The sequence below is a fragment of the Pararge aegeria genome, chromosome Z (assembly GCF_905163445.1).
Source record: "Pararge aegeria chromosome Z, ilParAegt1.1, whole genome shotgun sequence".
Classification (NCBI taxonomy): Eukaryota; Metazoa; Arthropoda; class Insecta; order Lepidoptera; family Nymphalidae; genus Pararge; species Pararge aegeria.
Window position 1 is genome coordinate 25,122,580 of NC_053208.1, and position 22,548 is coordinate 25,145,127.

General features: G+C 35.9%; 1 protein-coding gene across 2 annotated transcripts; it reads left to right on the top strand.

Annotated features, from left to right (window-relative positions):
• The first annotated feature begins 992 nt into the window (after positions 1-992).
• On the top strand, positions 993-19,785 carry LOC120636167 (L-lactate dehydrogenase). 2 transcript variants are annotated; one of them, XM_039907504.1, is made up of 7 exons: positions 993-1,132; positions 12,058-12,185; positions 13,844-13,961; positions 15,425-15,549; positions 16,748-16,970; positions 17,864-18,105; positions 18,957-19,785. In XM_039907504.1, the coding sequence occupies exons 2-7, from the start codon at positions 12,063-12,065 to the stop codon at positions 19,119-19,121; spliced, it is 996 nt and encodes a 331-aa protein (XP_039763438.1). In that variant the 5' UTR covers positions 993-1,132; positions 12,058-12,062; the 3' UTR covers positions 19,122-19,785. The 2 variants fall into 2 exon arrangements, with proteins under 2 accessions (XP_039763438.1, XP_039763437.1); XM_039907503.1 differs by lacking the exon at positions 993-1,132 and adding an exon at positions 7,566-7,679.
• The last annotated feature ends 2,763 nt before the right edge of the window (positions 19,786-22,548 follow it).

The following is a 22,548-nucleotide window of genomic DNA, read 5'->3' on the forward strand; positions in this document are numbered from 1 at the left end:
ACGAGAGAAGAGGTTAAGGCCTTAGTCCACCACGCTGGCCTAGTGCGGATTGGTGGACTCACACACACCTTTAGAACTTTATGGAGAACTCGCAGGCTTGTACGTTTCCTCACGATATTTTCATGCACCGTTGAGGCAAATAATATTTTAATTACTTAAAATAACTTGTAATAGTTTGAGGTGCGTGCTGGGATTCGAACTCGGCACCCAAAAACGAAATCGACCTCCTATCCACTGGGCATCACCATCATTTCCACTATAATAATGGACTGTGACGGACGGACAAGGTCGCACAATGGGGGATCTATTCTAACCACTTTGGTACTACGTAACGAAATTCCCTGTTTGTTATCAATTCAGTAAGTATATTAGGAAATACCCTATAGCGCGTGTGAGCGGACCTGAAGAGTGATTGATAAATCTTCCGGTCATTAAATCTAACCATATTATATTGTTTTCTAAAAGTGTTATTTTTTCTTGTGCAATAAATTTAACATATTTTTAGATAATTGAACAATATGTACGACGTTAAAAAAGGTACTTACGCAAGTAAAGTAAGTGTACTTAGCTAAATAGTAAAGTATTTCTGTATTCCGAGAGTCTCAAATAGTTGGAAAGCACACTTTTTATCTGTGCAAAATAAAACAAAATTTGTACATATTTTATGTGTTATGTTTAAGTACTTTTGATTCGGTTTTGTTTTCCTTTATGACAATAAACCATTTTTTCATTTTCATTTTTATATTTTTATAGCAGTCATGGATGTAATATGGGAGTTGGAATGTGTGAAGCGCTTGATAATACATGGGAGACTTTCGATATGCACTTTGTTACACACATTCCTACTTATCTATTCATACACTATAAAATATTATGAATTAACATGTGCCGTTTTCATTATCCTGTATCAAATTTGTGCGCTTCGTGCGAATAGGAACGTTAAATAAGTGAGTTTGGGTGTATTTTTGTGTGTTCCGGTTGAGGCATGCGCGATGGCGTGGCTTCTAAAACGAATTGCTGAAGGTCACCTTCGCTGAGCGCGCTCTCTGGGTCCATTAAACCATCACTCGTCGGCCCTACGTGACCGGTGGCACGAAAAGCGCGAACTACACACGAAATTCCCGATTTACATGTGAGTTCCAAGTTTTTTTTTATACGCACCGGGATTAAACTTGCGCCCAAATTAAAAATGAAGTCGGCAGTTCTAATTAAAGTAAAAAAAAAGTTATGATACGCGATTTAAAAAAATATACGAGTAGTTTTCAATTAACAGTATTTAAATCTGGAATTTGATTGATTTAAAAATCACTCGTGAATTTCGGGATGTAAATAAAATTCATCATGCAAATATTGTGTAATAAAATGTTACTTTATTGTGACTTTCACACTATTTGCTCGAGCTTACCCGGGAATGAATTTAAATAGTTTTTGTGAGCTTAAATTTTTTAACAAGAACAGCTGATTATTTTTTTAAATTACGTTTCCCGTAAAATTGTTTCTAGTAATTTTACTAATATAAACTTTTAACCGCTGTTCAACAATCTAATCGCGCGTCTATGCCGGCTCTGTATACCGTTTGGTTTTACGTTCTTTCTGACGTTTTTTCTTATTTCTCGGCTGCTAAGGGTCAAAGCGTGATATTACCTAGCTTGATATACCTCAGCAGCTCCCCGCGAATTTGTGCGTACAACTTCTGGTTAGAGTTACCCATACAAACTTTTATCCGCTGCAACATTCTCACCGCGTCGCGTTGCTTCGCCCGGCCGTATTTACAGTTTTATTTTGCTTTCTTTTCGACATTTTTATTTTTGTCGGGCTACTAAGGATCCAAACGTAACATTACCAAGCCTTATATTTTAATTTTCCTGTCCTGAAACATATTTTACCTGAAATTTCACAATTGAATTTGTCAACTGGAATACAATTTTCGTCGATATAACTCGACGAATTACGATCTTACATCGCATTTCGTTAATAAAACTTCCCCCCTAAGGTCGTTACCTTAGGGGGGAAGTTTTAAAAAGGCATGTACAGGCTAAAGCGTTCTTCAGGTGGTTAAAAAAACACATTTCGTAGTTTTAGTTGCGGAGATTATCGCTTTCAAAGAATAAAATACACACAGCACAATGATCCAATATATAGTAGCTTCCTACTGTTTGAGAACACCCCTCAAACAGTAGGTAGCTTAAGTCTTAAATACCGTGGAAGTGGTCTTCACCCTTCTAAAAATCTTTAACCATCAGCTCGCTCGAATTTTTGCCTTCCATACGAAAATATGAGGGAAAACACATTGTACCTATTCTTAAAAAACAAAATTACTCGCGATTGTATTGATGCCAGTGTGAGAGTTATTAGACATTTGCAGCTATTAAAAAGTCTGTCTAATGGCCTAAACATTAATCGGTCCTTCTAAAAAAAAGTTAGAGGACTTATTCATGGCTCTCTCCATATAGATATAGTTCAAAATATTAGGTCTAGAATACTAAAGAGACAGAAAAGTATTAGTTGACGAATTGTGGTGTTAGAACTATTAGTGTTACAAACTTAATATAGAAAAAAAAACATGGCCACGTAACAAAAAACAATTGCTTATTCGGAAAATAAAACTTTATTTTTCGAACTAGAACTAATTTTTTAAATGATTGAATTCCAAATTCAGAGCTGCTAAATCAAATTGACCAAAGAGATTAGGACTCTAGGTTATCGTTGAAAACTACATTATTCGATCAGCAGGTATGGAAAATGATATCTTCCTGACCTAGGTACTGATCGAACAATAGGCAGTATAATTTTTATTGTTATTGTAGTAGGTATGCAAAAATTATGTTGCAAAGTTAAAATGGTTTTATATGAGGTGCAATAATTATTATGTAACTGCCTCGCTGGTCTAGAAGTTAGAATGCTCAAGCATGAAAAAAACGGTTCGAAGTTCGATTCTGGGTAGGTAGGTAGTAGGTAGGGTTAATTTTCGGTCAAGGAACCCTCAGTTTTAGTTTTTAGACTAGGGCGCATTTGGAACCCAAGATTTTTTTATTTAAAATTTCAAGATTTTTTTTATTCCTCTACAAGAGAGCCCTTGACTGCAATCTTACCTGGTGGTTAGTCATGATGCAGTCTAAGATGATAGCGGGATAACCAGTTAGGGAGTATGGTAGTCATACCTGTAATCGGTTTCTACGCGACATCGCACCGGAACACAAAATCGCTTAGCGGCACGTCTTTGTCGGTAGGGTGGTGACTAGCCACAACCGAAGCCTCCAAACAGATAAAAGTTTTTACACAGTAAATTCGTGTTGTTTCCACCATGGTTAGATAGCACGCGAAGCTCTCGGACATTATTACTAAATATCATAAGACATAGAAATGAAATTGATCTTAAGGGTGCCTTCACATAATTCATCTTTCTTCCACCGATCTTTCACTGTTCAGGCTGTTAAGCTTTGGAATGCCTTGCCTCTTGAAATCCGAGAGGCACAGTCTATTACCATTTTTAAAAAACTTGTCAAAGATCATTTTTTGTCTGCATCTGCGGATCTTTAACTTGCCTATTCCCTTCTGTTTTATTTGTGGTTTGACAATATTGTATATATTTATTTATTATTGATATTAATTATATAGGTATATATTAATTATTATCACTATCTATATATTTTATTGTAAGTTTGTTATATGTACATATTACATTTGTATATATAGGTTTATGCATGTTTATTTGCAACACAGTACAGTTAAATGCACCACCTACCTCTCTTCTTGAGCTGTTTTTAACGCCTTTGGTTGCCTGGAAGAGATCGCTATGTAGCGATAAGGCCGCCAAATTGTATACCTTTTGTTAAATTTTTACTGTTAATTTGTTATGTTTATGTGGTGTACAATAAAAGTGTATTCATTCATTCATTCATTCATTCATTCATAAGACTATGAATGTGAATAGATTGAAAGCCCACAAATCATAGAAACAGGGAGGGGGTACGTTATGAACGTCAGACCCCACCGCTGGGCAAAGAGATCTGTGCCCAGCCATGGGGCAATAGTAAACTAAGGATGATTATATTTTATAGATTTTAATAGTATGCTATCCGAAGTAAGAATGGAAATAGGTAGTTTTGTTTCTATAGAATGTTTAAAAACACATTTAATACATCGAGGTACTATACTATTGATGAAATTCTTAATGACTGCCTGTAAGCCGCACCGCTTTCATCTCACACAAGATAGAACAATGATTGTTAAATTGTAAACTGACGTTTGAAAAGAGCAACAGCTGAGTTTCTTGCTTGCTTCTTTTCGGTAGAATGTACCTTACGAACCGGTGGTAGAGTCACTACAAGCAGACATACTTGACGTTTCAAAAGTGCTTATATTAGGCCTACTTGAAATAAATGAATTTTGAATTTTAAGTTTGCTAGATTAAGTTATAGAGAATTGGACTTTGGCTTCCCGATTGTTACTTGAGGCAGCCGTGACGTGGCATAATATGACCGAAAAACAACAATGTCAATGAAATTGTCCTTTAAATATTCTGGTGTACATACGGTTATATCTAATATCTTAAACAAAATACATATAAATAATACAAAAGTATCGAAGTTTACAACAAAAGTCCTCAATTTGTAGATTCCGAAAATAACTATACGATCTTTGACGACTTTCTGGCGCAATTGTGAGCGCTGTGGTCTTGTTAGAGGGAGGTCCCGAGTTTGATTCTCGATAGAGGCAATTTGGGAATTTATAATTTCTGAGCTTTTCTACTCTAGTAGTTACCACCCAACGAAAGAAAAGTAGAAACCAATTAGGGGTATGTGTTTAATATAACTTCCATACCCCAAATCACTTACCCTGGTGACATAGCAGTCAAGGTTTACCTTGTACTGATATAAAAGTACGCTGTTATAGTTGTTAGAATGTACAACTACAAATGCAGATTCAGAACAGAGCTTCGATTTCTGGGTGACGCAAGGTACCTATTGGGCTTTTGCTGTTAAAAATTCTTCGTTGTCAGGCCAGTCTGGGGTTAAAAAGACACGCTTTGAAAAGCACGTCCCGATTATTATAATCGTTAAAGCCCACCAACCCGCGTTGAAGTTGTGTGGTGGGTCTCAAAAATTAATACTGTTTAATATTACACATTTGAACTAATCATTTGATTGATCTATAAATTTGCAAATAATTTGTAACGGAAAGCATTGGCAGTAAATCTGAGGCAATTGACCCGCAGAATTTATTTGACCCCAGCGTTTTGAATCAGGTCCCGGATTTTAAATCCGTTTAAAAATAAGGAATTGATCATTCAATAGCCTATAAAAGTCCACTGCTGGACTAAAGGCCTCGGGAGGGTTTGCCCAAAATCACATGTTTGTGATCGCAGTTTATATTCTAGTGGCGGTGATAGCCCCGTGGGTCAGTACCCCGACATCACTTTCGGGGTGCCGAGTTCGAATCACAGCACCTCTAACTTTTCAAAGTTATGTGCGTTAAAAGAAATTAAAATATCACTTGCTTAAACGGTGAAGGAAAACATGATGAGAAAACCCGCATTCCCGAGAGTTCTCCAAGGTGTGTGGAGTCCACCAACCCGCACTGAGCGAGCGTGGTGGACTACGGCTTTAACCCCTTCTTATTGTGGGAGGAAACCGGTGCTCAGTAGTGGGTTGATATGATGACGATGATTACCTATATTTATCGTGAAGCGTATTGGTATCGTGACATGATTACAGTCATTGTGTGGGCTCTAACCAGAAGTTATTTGACTGCAACAAATTGAACTGGGGTCTACTACTATCGAACAAAACAATGCTGTTTAATATAATTGACGCTTTTGTTTGTGAATTATAAACCTTATTTGTGGGGAGATAAGGTATAACTTAAACAGAGGTGTTTTAAAAATGATACCGCTTTAAGCAAGGATAGTGAGCACACAGGTCACGGATTTAGAGTGCGTTTAAAAATAAACCTAATGCAGCTGTAGGAATAAATTTTACTCGAAGACAACGAGCACAATGTTTGCTTTTAATTGAACGTTCTAAAATTGCTGATAACAAAAATAGGAGACCGGAGCTTTCGTAGCGGCTCACAGAGGTCATTGCCAAGGGCACTACTAGTGGGTGCGGTCAAGAGCGATCAACCCATATGACATAGGTACCCATTGGTATATTAAAAATAGTGTACTTTGTCTCGTACCGTCCTTGTGTTTCCGTTATTTAATTATATGTTTTAAGTTATATTTTTTTTTGTATATTTATTCCATACATTTATTTTAGTAAAGAAATATTTTTCTACGCGTCTATGTATATATGCACCTTACACCTATTTTCTGTAATTGTTCGTATTCCCCATTGGTTGCCTGGAAGAATTTCAAATGAAGCGATAAGCCTGCCAAATTGTATACGCTCTTTTGTTATAGCCGTATGACATATCTTGGTCCTTAACAGGTTAGCCCGCTACAAGAATTAACTTGTAGTGGAATACAACAATTCCAAATAATATTATAAATTCGAAAGTGATTTTGTTTGATTCTTAGCCCTTCCTTTAGGAACTAACTTAACAAGTTCCACATATAACTAAACCTTACAAAAATGATTTGTGTAAATTTTGTAAATGTCACTAGTTTCGCTACAAATTAAATGAAATTATTTATTCGTATGAATATGTGATAAAATGTTCTTGGCAAAATAAAAAGTCGCAACAAATCCAGTCAGGCAACCCGACATACAAAATTAGGTCAATTATATATAAACAATCTAGTTCTGAGGCTTAAAATGCAGAAATTCATCAATTGAATAAAATTCATTGCTAAATAGCCAATTTTTCAATGTTTTCTTAAATTTTTGATACGTTAATACGGCTATTGACTTTGGGATTGCATTGAATATTTTACGCACATGGCACTACAGGTTTTCAAATACATGGCTGTCCTAGGGCACTTATTGAATATTAATCTGACTATATATAAAGTGTGCCTTGAAAATAAACAACAAAACAAAACAATTTTAACACACTATTAGGTATACTGAATAGACAAAAAATTATCAAAGCAACTGTGGGAATAGGTACCTGACCCACTTTTCTGTTATCAGAGTCAGTTAAATTTTTTTATTTAATGATTGTGAGTGTGACATTTTGAATGTCAAAAGAAGTAGGGCCCAGATTTAAACTGTCAGCTGTTGCCAAATTGCAAACGTGCACTGCAGCATGTGCCCACCGCGTAACAACAATCAAAACCGGCGTGCGGATTTAAATTTGGATCATACGGATGTTGAACCTACTAACGCGATCCCCACCACGAAATACGAAAGCTCCATACGAAACTACACTGTATTTTAATCAGACTGCGCTCATACATCCCTATGTTTTAGTTAGACTGCGCTTACTTGAAACACTCATTCAGTTGTCATTCGTTATTCAGTGCCCAACGTGCCTTGACATGGGTTTATTGTTCGTTCGAAAATTAACTTTACGAGTGTCATAAATATTTTTTTATAGTAATATATTAATTAAATCGATAATTTTTATCGTTAAATAATTCTTATAATCTCGAATTAATGATATAAGTTTTATAGACAATATAACAGTGCGTTTTGAATTGTTGTTATAATTGAATAATTTTTTATTTAAATATCTCACTATGCCCGCGAACGGTTCTAGCGATTCTAACGGTCTTTGGGGATTTAAGGATAAGAGTGAGTATTTTAAGTTTATATACGCTTGTAATACGATTTATATGTTCAATCTCACCTGGTGGAAACTGATAATACAGTCTAATTTTATTTGATTTATTTATTTGGTATCTATGACCCCTTACTATACACTACACTATAACATAAATCGAATAATTAAAAACTAAACTAAATCAGAAAAACTTACATTGAATATTAATGTGCAATATAAAAAAAAAAGTTACAAATTATAATTTCTAAGATGGAAGCTATAAAAAAAACTTTAACACCAAAGACATATAACTTAAATTATTACAGTGTAGGTTTACTTGTCAGTTTTATTCGTTCCATTTCATGTTTTTTCAATCAGTATTCTATTATAGACCTTGTTATCTGTGACATTAAAATCTGAAATGCACCCGATATGCATTTTGTGACGCAATCTTTAACAACTCTTGTGACTACTGTAAATTTTTAAATATGTAGAAAATGTAATATAGAATCAGTTTCTAGTTTTTTTACATTTTCTATGACATTAAAATCTTACATGCACCCAATATGCATTTATTGACGCATACTTTAAAAATTCTACTACTACTGTACATTTTTAAATATGTAGAGAAAGAAATACACAATCAGTGTCTAGTTTAACAACAATTTTTATGACATTAAAATCTTAAATGCACCCGATATGCATTTCATGACGCAACCTCTAATAGCTCTTGTGACTACTATAACATTTAAAAAATGTAAAGAATGTAATGTAGAATTAGTGCCTTGTTTATTATAAATCACTGCTTCGCGTCTGTTGTTTTCTAACTCTATCCAAACTGATTTGCAAAATCAATTAAGGTAACGCTTTTCCTCTTTGTCAAAATAGGCAGGTATTTATTGCGAAAATATTAGATTTTGTATTTGCGAAAATATTTTTCCTTGTGTTTTTTTTAACTAAGTTGTGTCACTTTCACCGCCATCGCATATTTAGAAAAAATAGCTCTATTTTTCAGGTTTTTTAGAGTTTTGACATATCAGTCTTTGTGAATGTAACTTTTATAGTGAGGATGGAAAGTGAACAGCAAAATCACCTTTTACCGTGATTCTTATATTCTTATAAACTGCGCTCTACAATAACTCCAAAATCGGATTTAATAATAATAATAATTTTTATTTTTATGTGTTAACTATGACCCATCTACACTATTACATAACAGAATAATTAAATACTAAACTAAATCATGAAATATTAATATTCAATATACAAAAATTTGACGGCCGATTGGCGTAGTTTGCAGCGATCCTGCTTTCTGAGTCCAAGGACGTGGGTTCGATTCCCACAACTGGAAAATGTTCGTGTGATGAGCATAAATGTTTTTCAGTGTCTGGGTGCTTATATGTATATTCTAAGTATTTATGTATATTATTTATAAAAATATTCAACAGTCATCTTAGTACCCATAAAACAAACTACGCTTACTTTGGGGCTAGATGGCGCTGTGTGTATTGTCGTAATATATTTATTTTAATTTTAGTTACAAATTAGAATTTCTGCGTCCAGGCAGCCCTACATGGAGTTTAATATGAAGCTAGATTCATTACCTCTTTTAATATTAGGCACCTCTATTTCTGATTCACCATGACGAGTTATTTTTTAATCAAGTAAACTAAAATCCATAGTTGGGATTAGGTACTTTGTGCGGTTTAGTAACTATCCTCTTGCTTAGTGAATGGGGAATTCCGAGAAATGTTTGTACAGTTAATTTCTTGTAGCTTTGTATTAGGAACTAAGCAAGATAAGGGATGTTTCAATTGTACTCAGACAAACGGTCAGGGCTGCGGACGTCCGGACCCGTCAGCGAAAAATGTAACAATAAACTGAGTACCTGAGTGTCTATGAAACACGTCCAACGTGATCTTGGAATTTAGTCTAGAATAGAAGAGTACGTGAATATGAAAATAAACCAAAGAAGTTTTGTTTGCGTGCACTCAGACACGTACTCGCAAGCTTTTCTTGACGGTTGATTAGCGCAGTGAGCAGTGACCCTACTTTCTAAGTCCAAGGCCGTGGGTTCGATTCGCACAACTAGAAAATGTTTGTGTGATGAACACTGATCTTTTTCAGTGTCTGGGTTTATGTGGATATTTTAAGTATTTACATATATTTTTCATGAAAAAATATTCATCAGTCATTTTAGTATACATACTTTGGAGCTAGATGGCGATGCGTATATTGTCGTAGTACATTTATAGTTATTTATGTATTCAATTTTTTACGCTACCCATGGCCTTTGTTTCTTAAAAAGAATTAACGATTGCGTGCAGGTTATTTCATAATGTTGCTTAACCACAAGTGACTAGTGAGTAGGAGCTAGTAAGAACAATTCATACTCACGTTATTAAATCTGAAAGTGTGTCTGTTTATTTCTTTGTTACCTATATTCGGATTATCAAATCAAATGATATATGGTACAAAGATAGCTCGTATCCCGGAGAAGGGCATTTATTGTACTTTTGTCCTCCACAGGATTCTGATTCTAATTAACACATGATTCTATAATGAATTCTTATTAATGAATGTAGTCACTTTTTTTTATTCAAAGTGTATTTGTTGCAAAAGTTGCAAAAGTAATATTTCACTTTGACTTTGACCTAACGCCTAGACCGTATACTTGTAGTAAAATGATGTGCCAAATGAAATAATTTTACCTCGTTGTAAAGGTTTATTTCACAATGATTACATTTGTTACTATTGCAGTGACTAATATTGGTTATACATTACCTATTACGTAGGAGAACCATTTCATTTCTCGGGTCCGGAGAGACCTGGATGTGAACGTAACCAAACCGCATGCGTGCGGACCTAATCAGACATACACTAAACCGCAGTGGGCAAGCGTCGTGGACTATTTTAATGGGTTGATATGATGATGAAGACCTGCCAAATATAAGGTGCAGGTTAACCATGCTGTCCGGGTGCAGAGTGGTGGACTTCACGATGTTTTTTTCGCCGTTAAAACATTAGACATTTTATACGCACATAGCTCTGAAAGAACAGAGCATCGAACTCTGAACCCCATAACGGAGGCTAAAGTCGTATCTACTACTGTATATATATGGCTATCATTATAAGAACCAAGTATAATTACAGGAAAATAATTTACGGAAATTAATCATTTTTCCTCCTTGCATACTGTTTCATAATAACATTTGTCACTAGTGAATATCTGAACGTGCAATAGGTATCATATAATGTTCAATAGGGAAATTGAATCGACTACTTCGAAAAACTTAACGAGTGTGTGCTCTTTAGTTTATGGTGCGCGCGAATGAAGTGAATTATAAACCTTAGTGCAAATTTATAAGTGTTGTACACAAAATGATTTGCGTATTGCGTCATTCGATATTACGTCAGACAGAATTAGGAAAAGCACTATGTCGATCTTATAAGGTTACAGGTAATCTTTTTGGGTTAAGCCAGTCATATTCATTTTTTTTTATTTTTGTTCATCACTTTATTGATTATTAAAAAAAAAAGGGCTTACAAAAGGCGGACTTAATACTAAAGTATTTTCTACCAGCGAACCAAAATATATACAAAATATATAAAAAATATATGCACATGTAAAAGAAATGAATAATCCCTACTAATATTATAAATATCAATGTAAGTTTGTTTGATACGCTTTCACGCAAAAACTACTTAACCGATCCTCATGAAACTTTGTACACATATTTTTGGAAGTGCCAGAAGTAATGTAGGATACTTTTTATCTCGCCATTAAGCTCGGTTCCCTTGGGAGAGGTGATGAGAGTTTGACGATTTTACACCATAACTCCGACAAATAATAACCGATTTAAATAATTATTTTTGTACTATAGAGGTTATAACATGTGTTTAATTTTGCTCAAACTGTGGAGATAGAAGACAGAACTACAACGCGGACAGCGGCAACCCCTCATTTAAGGCTTAGCCCCCTCATCAAAGGCAGACGAAGTCGCGGGCAACAGCTAGTGGTATATAATTATAATAAAACTATCTAAAGTATAAAAGCATCATCAATCCATTACCATCTCTCCACATAGCACGAGTTTCTTCTCAGCATTATAAAGGTTTAGGCTGTAGTCCACCACGCTGGCCAATTGCGGATTGGTGGACTTCACACTCCCTTGAGAGTTGAGAATGTCATGAAAAACTCACAGGCAAAAGTTTAAAACTCTCAGGCAAAAGTTAAAACTCTCCGGAAAAAGTTAAAAACTCTCCGGCAAACGTTAAAAACTCTCAGGCAAATCTTTTTAACATCTCAACGAATTATAAAGATACATGCTCGCGTAGAACGCTGGCGGGAATGAATAGTTGAACCAAATAGCTTATTGTATTAATTGAATTATGCGTTTCTATTTCCAGCTAAAATGGCGACTTTACAACAACTCATACAGCCAGTGCAGCCCAAGACTGACGATACGAACAACAAGGTCACTGTGGTGGGCACGGGTCAGGTGGGCATGGCTGCCGTCTTCGCTATGCTTACACAGGTAACATTTACCTCAAAAGTAAAGCTTTTTGTGAAACAGCTCGTTACTACATGTGTGTATTGTCGTAGTATATTTATTTATTTATTTACTAGCGTACCCAGCCCGCTTCGCCGGGCTAGATTTTGCTTTATTTTATTTAAACAATTAATTAATTTAAGTCTCATAATATATTAAATCATTTATTTTTCTCCGTATTCATTCTCTTCTCGAGCGGTTGAAGATCATTATCTACACCCATGTACACCCAACAATAGAATATCATCATAGTAAATAAAAGCTGTATTTGACAGTTTGACAGTTCAAAAATAGGAGTGCTCCGATCGTCACCAAACTTTACAGGATTACTCGCCAGGTCAATCCGTAGATTCCCTGAAAGTTTCATTGAAATCGGTCCAGCCGTTTCGGAGTCTATAAGGAACATACCCACACACTTTCCCTTTTTATACATACATTTATACTTATTTGCCGCTTAGCAGCATGCTGTGTTCCGGTCTCAAGGGCACACTTGAGGCTTTAAACCGCAGGTAGTTGGTAACAGTGCGGAACGTTTCAGGACGTGTTATTTACATGCCCTGCGAAGTGTTGCAGGTTGGCCATCCGCTTGGTGCGTCAATTATTACGATTAGCATCGCTCTCTCCATACCCCGCTGTGTTACTTTGAGCGTTCTTATAATTACCAAAATTGTAAAAATTAAACCTCCCGGATAGAACGTGAAAATATTGTGTACTATGTATGTGTGTCGATTCATTAGGACGATCGGTGAATGAGCATATTTCTTATGATATTGCATAATTTTATACAATATTGCATGATAATGTCGTGTTTACAATCCCTATCCCTACTAATATTATAAATGTGAATGTAAGTTTGTTTGTTACGCTTTCATGCAAAAACTACTGAACCGATCATCACGAAACTTTGTACACATATTACTGAAGGTATTAGAAGTAATATAGGATACTTTTAATCCCGAAATAAAGCTCAGTTCTCTTGGGAGAAGGGACGAAAAAATTTGACGATTTTACACCAGGTTAGCTATCCTAAATACATGAAGTGCTGCCACATTTATGAGGCACATGTCTTTCGAAAAACAAAAACAAAAGCGGACGAAGAAATCGCGGGTAACAGCTATTTTTTCAATAATGATGAGCGGTTTCTTGTATCATGTAGTTAATATTAAGAGTGTTTTTATCTTATATTACCCGCCCACTGCAGGACACGAGTATCCTCTCTAAATGAGATGGGTGTAGGCAGGCCAAGTGCTATTGGGTACTTCACATGCCGTTGAGAACATCATGGAGAACTCTCAGGCATGCAGGTTTCCTCACGATGTTTTCTTTCACTGTTTAAATCAAGTGAATTTTAAATTGCTTAAATAAAAGTTCTGTGTATATTGAGTACGAAACAATTGTGTTTACTCGTCAGTATAGTCTTTTTTCTTTTTGTAAATCTTCAGAAGCCAAGTACACGCTTGTAATTATGTCCTTTTTTTATTCAGCTTGTAATGGGTCTATCTCGAAATACATTAAGGTTTTTTAGATTGGAGATTTGTGAGATTGAAGAAGTTCCAAGCAAGTTAATTATAATCTAACACAATCATAAGCTGAGTAACAGAAGAAGTAGAAGAAAAATCTAATGAAGTTGATATTAATTTCAGGGCGTGACCAACAACATCGCGCTCGTAGACGTTATGGAGAACAAGCTGAAGGGAGAAATGATGGACTTGCAGCATGGCTCCGCGTTCATGAAGAACGCCAAGATCCAGGCAAGCACGGGTATGGCACTATCTTCTATATCCTCAATATCTTATAAGACGCAATTTAGCATAATGTGGTATTGAAGGAATCGGTGATAGCCCAGTGGTTATGACTACAACTTTATTATGAAAATTAAGCTTATCGTGAGGAGATATTGACTTTACAAAGTAAAAACAATTATTCATTGTAAAGTCAACATCTCCTGTGGATGCACCGGTTCCGGAGCGAATCGTGCGTAGAGGGCACGTTTCCGAAGATCTGTTTGGTGTGGAGTATAAGGATTTAAGAAATTATAAATAACACCATACAGTTCTCCTGCTTTTCGCGGAGAATTGCAAATTAAGCTTTATTTTCATAGTTACGGAATTCCGCAAAATAACGCCTGCTTCTATCTAATACTTGGGCTTCATTTTCACGGGGCCGAGTTCGAATCCCAGCCTCTGACTTTTTATTAATTAATTTATTTATTCAAACTCTTTATTTGTACGTCACTACACAGTTAAGAAAATAAAGGACGAATAGAGAGACACACAAAGACTGGAGTAGAATACAAAATGCGGCATTATCTCTGCCACATCGTACCGGCACGTCTTTTTCGGTAGAGTGGTAACTAGTCACCGAAGCCTCCAGACCAGACCCCTGCTGATTGCTGATAAATTCCCGAATTGCCCTTGCCGGTTATCGAACCTGGAACTTCCCCCTTAAAACCACAGCGCCCATCGCTGCGCTACTCCGACAGCCGGTCGGTGCACTGGGCAGCGACACTGCTTTCTGAGTCCAATGACGTGGCTCGATTAACACAACTGAAAAAAAATTATGTTATGATAAATATGTATGTCATTGCCAGTGTCAGTGTCTGGGTATATCCCTACTAATATTATAAATAAGAATGTAAGTTTGTTTGTTACGCTTTCACGCAAAAACTACTTAACCGATCCTCATGAAGTTTTGTAAACATATTCTTGGAAGTGTTAGAAGTAATATAGGATGCTTTTTATACCGGCATTAAGCTCGGTTCCTTTGGGACAGGGGATGAGTGTTTGACGATTTTACACCATAACTCCGACAAATTATAACCGATTTAAATAATTATTTTTTTACCTTATAGCGGTTATAATATGAGTTTTATTTTGCCCAAACTGTGTTTGCAGATAGCGGACAGAACTCCTCAGCTGACAGCCCCCTAATTTAAGGCTTAGCGATACTGAATACTTTAGATCTACAACTAAATTTAATGCTACATCAAAAAAGACAATCAAACGCCGACGAAGTCGCGGGCAACAGCTAGTGTTTATATAAAAAAGTATTTAGGAGTATATTATATACCTATTCATATTAATATTCATCAGTTATCTAAGTACCCATAACACAAATGACGCTTACTTTAGGACTAGATGGCAATATGAGTATTGTTGTAGTATATTTATTAAAATCCATAAGTAGAATTCAAAACAGGTGTTAATAGACTTTTTTTTTTTCAGATTATGCTATTACTGCTTTCTCTAAGATCTGTGTGGTGACAGCGGGCGTGCGACAGCGCGAAGGAGAGTCGCGCCTCGCCCTTGTGCAGAGAAACACTGATGTGCTGAAGCGCATCATCCCAAAGGTATCCTACCTTACCTCTATCAATAATCATTGAGGGTGTAGGCCGTAGTTCACCACGCTGGCCAAGTACAAATTGGTATGAAAGTTGAGCTTAATTTGCTATACTCGGCGAAAAGCGGGAGTTTCTGTATGGTGTAATTTATAATTACTTCAATCGCTATACTCCACACTAAACAGATCTTCGACATGTTTACTCCGAGACCGGAGCATCCTCCAAAGATGTTGCCTTTACAATGAATGAGTAAATGAATTAATTTTTAACAATCATTCATTGTAAATACAACATAATGAAGTCGAAATCACAACCACTGGGCTATCACCGATTTCTTCAACACCACATAATGATAAATTGATTTTTATAAGTAATTGAGGATATAGAAGATGGTGGTGAATAAAAAAATTATTAATTGTAAAGTCAACATCTCCTGAGGATGCTCCGGCCGGCGCCGTTGACGCATTTGCACCATATGTTGATGCGTTGACGCATTGATATCAGATGTTGACGCGTGCACACATTATATAGCACTTAGCGGACAACATCATATCCACCCATTATCACAGAGCACGGGTCTCATCCCATAATGAGAAGGTGTAAGGTCGTAGTCCACCACGCTGGCCTGTCTAGTGCGGATTAGTGGATTGGTGGGCTTGGTAGACAGTTGATATACTAAAATGGAGAGAATCACCAGCACAATTTATATGAAACAAGGCATTCTAGGAGTTATTAAAAGTCTACCCTTCACCCCGGCCCCGACCCCACCGGCCCACTACAGAGCACGGGTCTCCTTCCACAATGAGAAAGGGTTAAGGCTGTAGTTAGTCCACCACGCTGGCCCAGTGCGGATTGGTGGACTCCACACACCTTTGAGAACATAATGTAGATCTCTCAGGCATGCAGGTTACCTCACGATGTTTTCCTTCACCGTTAAAGCAATTGATATTTTAATTACTTTACGTGCGTTTGCACGTAACTTATACGTGCGTTTGCACGTAACTTAGAAAAGATAGAGGTGCGTGCTAGGATTCGAACTCGGTGCCTTGAAAGTGAAGTCAAGTACGCTTAATTTGATATAACTCGTATTGGAGATCTCGCAATCGACGGTTATAGTTGGTCCACGAGCCAACGAGCCGCCCCTGTGAAGAAACCCTTAAAAATAAAGTTTGATGGTGGATTATGACGATTCTATTAATTTTTTCAGCTGGTACAATACAGCCCAGATACGATCTTAATCATCGCAAGCAACCCGGTGGACATCCTCACCTATGTCTCTTGGAAGCTTAGCGGCTTGCCTAAGCACCGCGTGATCGGGTCCGGGACTAACCTAGACTCCGCTAGGTTCAGATATCTGCTGTCTGAGAAGCTCTCAGTAGCTGCTACATCCTGCCATGGATACATTATTGGGGAGCATGGTGATAGCAGTGGTGAGTATATAATTTTCCTCAGAATTAAGAACGTACAGAACCCTCATTCAGTCAGTATTGCATGCAGTGCGTTGTGTCCAAAAACAGTGAAAACGCCACGCACACATTCAACTTCAAATCCGCGGAATATTGCTAGCTCACAAACTTTTACACATGTTATTTATAGTTTGATTTCATTTGTAAACTATAAGGTTTTGTGTTATTTTATCTCCTTTACTCCGGACTCCAAGGTCGTGGGTTCGATTCCAGCAACTGGATAATGTTTCTGTGATGAACAATTAATGTTTTTCAGTGTATGGGTGTTTATCTGTATTTTATAAGTATTTATGTATTTTAATAATAAAATTATTCATCAGTCATCTTAGTACCCATAACACAGGCTACGCTTACTTTGGGGCTAGATGGCGATGTGTGTATTGTCGTAGTATATTTATTTATTTATTCTACGATATGTTTGTTTAGGAATATTATAGTTACTTACTTGTAAAACTTGGAAGCAGCCATCCTCGCTCTCATCTTCCGCAAGATATAAAAATGATTGTAAATGTTGATGATGGAAAAGAGCAATTACTGAGTTTCTTGCTGGCTCTTCTCGGTATAATCTGCTTTCCGAACCGGTGGTAGAGTCACTACAAACATACATACTTGACGTTTTAAAAGTGCTTATAAAGTAGGTCTTCTTGAAATAAATGAATTTTGAATTTGAATTTTGAATTTTGTCAAAAGTCTCTCTGAGGACCACTCTTTGTTATCCTTTAAAAACAATTGATATTTGTTGCGTACATTGAAGATGTAGTGAAAAGCAACCACGTAATAATAATAGGTATTTGCGCAAAGTACAGAAAATAGATTCTACAGGCATTATTTTGGCTTAAACAGCTTTTTATTTCCAGTGCCTATCTGGTCCGGCGTCAACGTGGCCGGTGTCCGCTTCTGCGACCTCAACCAGAGAATTGGTACTGAGACTGACCCCGAGAACTGGAACGAACTCCACGAAATGGTGGTGAGGAGTGCCTACGAAGTGATTCGCCTGAAGGGCTATACTTCTTGGGCTATCGGCCTCTCGCTCTCGCAACTCGCAAGGGCTATACTGACTAATGCTAACAGTGTTCATCCTGTATCCACTTACGTGATGGTAAGAAGATTTCGTCTTTTAAAGTTAGAAGTAGTAGTACAGCTTTTTGTGGCAGAGCTCGTCCAGGGTAGTTTTACCGACATGCTTGTTTCCGCCGCAAAGCGGAATTTTTTTTTTTTTTTCGCCCCCAGTTATCCTCTGACATGGTGTCAGAGACCTTCTTCATGCGACTTTTGCTCTGAATAAGTGCCAGCTCATGATTGTCGTGATATGGTTATGCTACATTGCTTTTTTTTTTTTACCGCCTTTTAACTTTCCTTCTACTTTCTACTTATGCGTGAGTGGCGCTGTCTTCAGTAGCCCTGAGCTTTGTGAAATGTTACAGTCAAATGAGGCTTAACACCACGATACGAACGGCCGATTGGCGCAGTGGGCAGCGACCCTGCTCTCTGAGTCCAAGGCCGTGGATTTGATGACCCCTACTGGAAAATGTTTGTGTGATGAACATGAATGTTTTTCAGTGAGTGGGTGCTTATATGTATATTCTAAGTATTTATCTATATTATTCATAAAAATATTCATCAGTCATCTTGGTACCCATAACACAAGCTACGCTTACTTTATGGCTAGATGGCGATGTGTGTATTGTCATAATATATTTATTTATTTTGATATCGTTATTATAGTTAATTAAGTTTTGCTACTAGTATCCGTAAGAATACTCCGGGAGAATACTAAATATTTAATAAATTTGAAGGTTGTTATTTTGTAATGTTTTTCGAAGTCCTTACGGTAGAATCTGTTTTAGTAAGCTTAGTTGTTTTTTTCAATTTGTTTGACGTATGTTTTGAATGTTTTAAATTATCCAAAGATGATGATGGTGGAGATGATAATGATTTTATTTCTTTCAGGGCGAGCATGGCATAGATGAAGAAGTTTTCCTGTCTCTGCCCTGCGTGTTGGGACAGAACGGCGTCAGTGACGTAATCCGCCAGCCCCTCACTGAAATTGAGCTTGCTCTGCTCCAAAAGTCCGCGCTAGTCATGTCCGCAGTGCAAATCGGCATCATATTCTAAGTCATTTGCATTTGTTTTTTATTTAACTTAGGTACAGTGTAGTGACCAATTTTTAGAGCACGATAAAACGTAACTTTAAAAGTATACGTGTTGAGTAAATCACATGTACCATGTTTTTTTTAGAATGTAATCTATATTTATTTTGTTATTTTAGACCTCAATTTGAAAACAACGTTTTATCTTCTCAGTAGGGCAGAATTGCTTTGTAGCAAAACTGCGGGCAACAACTTTTATATTGAAGATCTTGGATACAGTACACTGTACACAATAGGTACAACAGTACAGTATTAGGTATTTTATCTTTCCACACAATATGGCGAGATATTGAGGTACACAAATTATATAACTAATTCTGTTTACTCTCATAGTAACTAATGCATGATTAGTAATTATTATGTAAGAGCAATAATTGCTCTTACGTAATTATATACAGAATTGCTCAGAAATAGGTCACTCGCGTACCTGTTGTCCGGGTAAAGCCCTTTTTTCCTTTCTTTGATTATTCTATTTAAAAGTATGCCACACAGGGTGTTCATTCAATTTTTGATTAGACGAAAGTATTCGCTAATCTATTTCGTATTCATTTTAAAGGTGTGTCATTTGCGTTCATAAATAAAAAAGATAAAAGGTTAAAAAAAATGTCTATTTGATAATCACTTTTTCATATTCGGAGTTTTCTATTTCATATTCAGTTTAGTCGTGTTTCTGAGATCGTAAAAAAAAAAATTAAAAAAAAATTAGGTGTCTATTGATATTCCCTTTTTAATATTACAAGTTTTCTATTTCATAGTCACATTAGTCGTGTGTTTTAGATCGTAAAAAAAATTATAAATGCGAAAAAAATATACGTGTCTATTGATATTCCCTTTTTCATATTATAAATTTTCTATTTCATAGTCACTTTAGTCGTGTGTTTGAGATCGTAAAAAAAAAAGAAAAAAAAAATTGGTGTCTATTGATATTCCCTTTTTCATATTATAAATTTTCTATTTCATAGTCATTTTAGTCGTGTGTTTGAGATCGTAAAAAAATAACAAAAAAAATATTGGTGTCTATTGATATTTCCTTTTTCATATTACAAGTTTTCTATTTCAGTCACGTGTTCGTAAATAAAAAAGAAAAAAAGTAAAAAAAAGTTTAAGTGTGTATTAGATATTAGCTTTAGTCTTGCGCATTTGCCCTTAAGACCGCAACGTGACCGGATTTACTTTTGCACTTTTGCATTTCTATTTTTCCTTCACTTGCTCAACCAATTTATTGTTTAATTTTTTTCTCCTCGATTAAATTAAACGCAATTTTATTTATGCAACGTAAATATTATTCTTCATACTTACATGTATAGTATTTTTTTATATTATCCCAGTGTTTGATAAATATTTACAGAAATCTTACGAGAATATTCTGTCGAGAATGACATATATTTTTTTCGCTGCGAAGATCATCATAGATTTAACAATATTGTATGTTGTTTGAACCTCATATTGCAATACTCAGCATCTTTAGTTTTGATGTCAAGGTCAATGTTTCCAGTACACAGAAAATATTTCGAAAAATAACTGTATTTTAGTTTTTTTATACTTAAACAAAACATCGTGTGGTGTGGTCGGCTTAAAAGAATAGTCAATTGAATTTATCTTTTATATTTTTATAACACAATATGCAATTTTCTGTGCCGAATAATGTATTAAGTTATGTTAAGTATTTATATTATAGTTATAAGTTCGCAAGTCGCAATTACATAAACCTAGTAACTGTGAAGTGGCCTGATATCATTAAATCATATTAATCTCTTTTTTATAATTTGCCCTAAGTTTATGATTAAAAAAAAGTTCAGATGATTTTAATTTTTTAAGGGTCATCATGGACCGTTAAGCCAGCATACATGGATAAAACATACTGTTTCTCTTTCTGGCTCAATTTACACATACCATTATTTTAAGCTGGCATCTTGTTATTCCTGATGTAAATAGTCTATGCTACGTCTGTATAACTTAGAATTGTAATAGTGAAATAATTACTCGAATCGGTCCAGTAACTTTAAATTTATTGAATCCAAACAAACAAACCAAATATAAAAACAGTCAAACTTTTCCACTTTCATATATTAGTATAATAGTACAATAAAGATTAGCCTATTAGGTTTTAAATTTTTTAGCCCACAAAATACGTTCGGAAATTGTTATATAGTATAGTTTGTCGCTTACTTTTTTCATAACCGGCTGGATTATCGCCGTGTGGCGACTAAGGTAACATAACGGTGCTACCATACACTGCGATCTCCAACACGACCAGCGTTGCAGACTATCCCGTTGGGAGAGGCCTTTAGTTCAGAAGTGAACTGGTATATATCGATCGATTGACAACTGTCAGGAACGCATTTTCGTTTCGTTTCGATTATTCGTTTCGTTCGTTTGTTCGTTGGCCAGGATATAGTTATGTTATATTTTAATATTAATAATTTAATATAATTAGTTTTAATTAAACTTTTAAGTATTTTGTGTTACTTATACCTACGTATAATTCAAGAGCATTTGGAAATTTACATCGATATAACATTTTTCGTATTTCGTTATATAAATTTCGCATTTATATTTCTGCAAATCTATTCATCTCTTATAATTTTGTAGCGAAGTAAGAAGGGTAATAGTCCGATTTTATTTAAAAATTTAATATTCAAACTTTTCTTATCTCACATTATCATCGGATGCCATCTTTTTTAAATTGAAGTTTGGCGGTCAACAATAAAAAAGCCTCCCTATTAAGTGCCGGTTTCTTTAGATCTCAATAACAAAGTCCAGTCCACCCCCTTATATCGTCCGACCATTTGCTTCTCTGACGTCCTGGAGATCTCTTCCCAATAATTTTCCCTTCTAGTACAAGTCTTGGGAAGGAAAACTGGTCTCCTCTTTGTAGGTGGCCAAAGAAAGCTACTTTTCTGCGCATAATGGCGGACATCATTCTCGGTTTTTTCCTAGTAGTTTTAATACTTTCTTATTAGATGTGAAAATGTTCCATCTGGTTTTGAGACTTTTTTGTTATACCCACATTTCGAGTGCTTGAAGTCGGTTGCTCGCTTCCTTTTTTATACCCACTTTTCACATCCATATAAGAGGCATTTAAGTAATCGACATCTTAAATCAATTTTTAATTCTGGCTTGCAGAGTGTATTGGACATTTTAAGAAACATTACTTTGGCTTGGCAGATTCGACTCTTTATTTCATGTAAATGACCCAGATCCGACGTAAAATAACGCGCAGGTACTTCAGTTTCTACGGTACTTTTCTTATACTTTTAATAAACTCGTCTCTTGGGACCTAGCCCCTTTTCACATCTAGTGACCACTTCAATGGTTGATACCAGTCCGAGCAGGCCCAGAGGCGCTAATATGAACACATCTTGGGGAAAAGACTTTGGAACCGAATAGCT

What these genes read in the sequence shown, in the direction of transcription:
- LOC120636167 (XM_039907503.1), top strand. Translation starts at nt 7,625, where the DNA reads ATGCCCGCGAACGGTTCTAGCGATTCTAACGGTCTTTGGGGATTTAAG. An exon ending in TCTTCGCTATGCTTACACAG is followed by an intron (nt 12,186 to 13,843) that starts GTAACATTTACC and finishes TATTAATTTCAG; the next exon opens with GGCGTGACCAACAACATCGC. An exon ending in TGAAGCGCATCATCCCAAAG is followed by an intron (nt 15,550 to 16,747) that starts GTATCCTACCTT and finishes TAATTTTTTCAG; the next exon opens with CTGGTACAATACAGCCCAGA.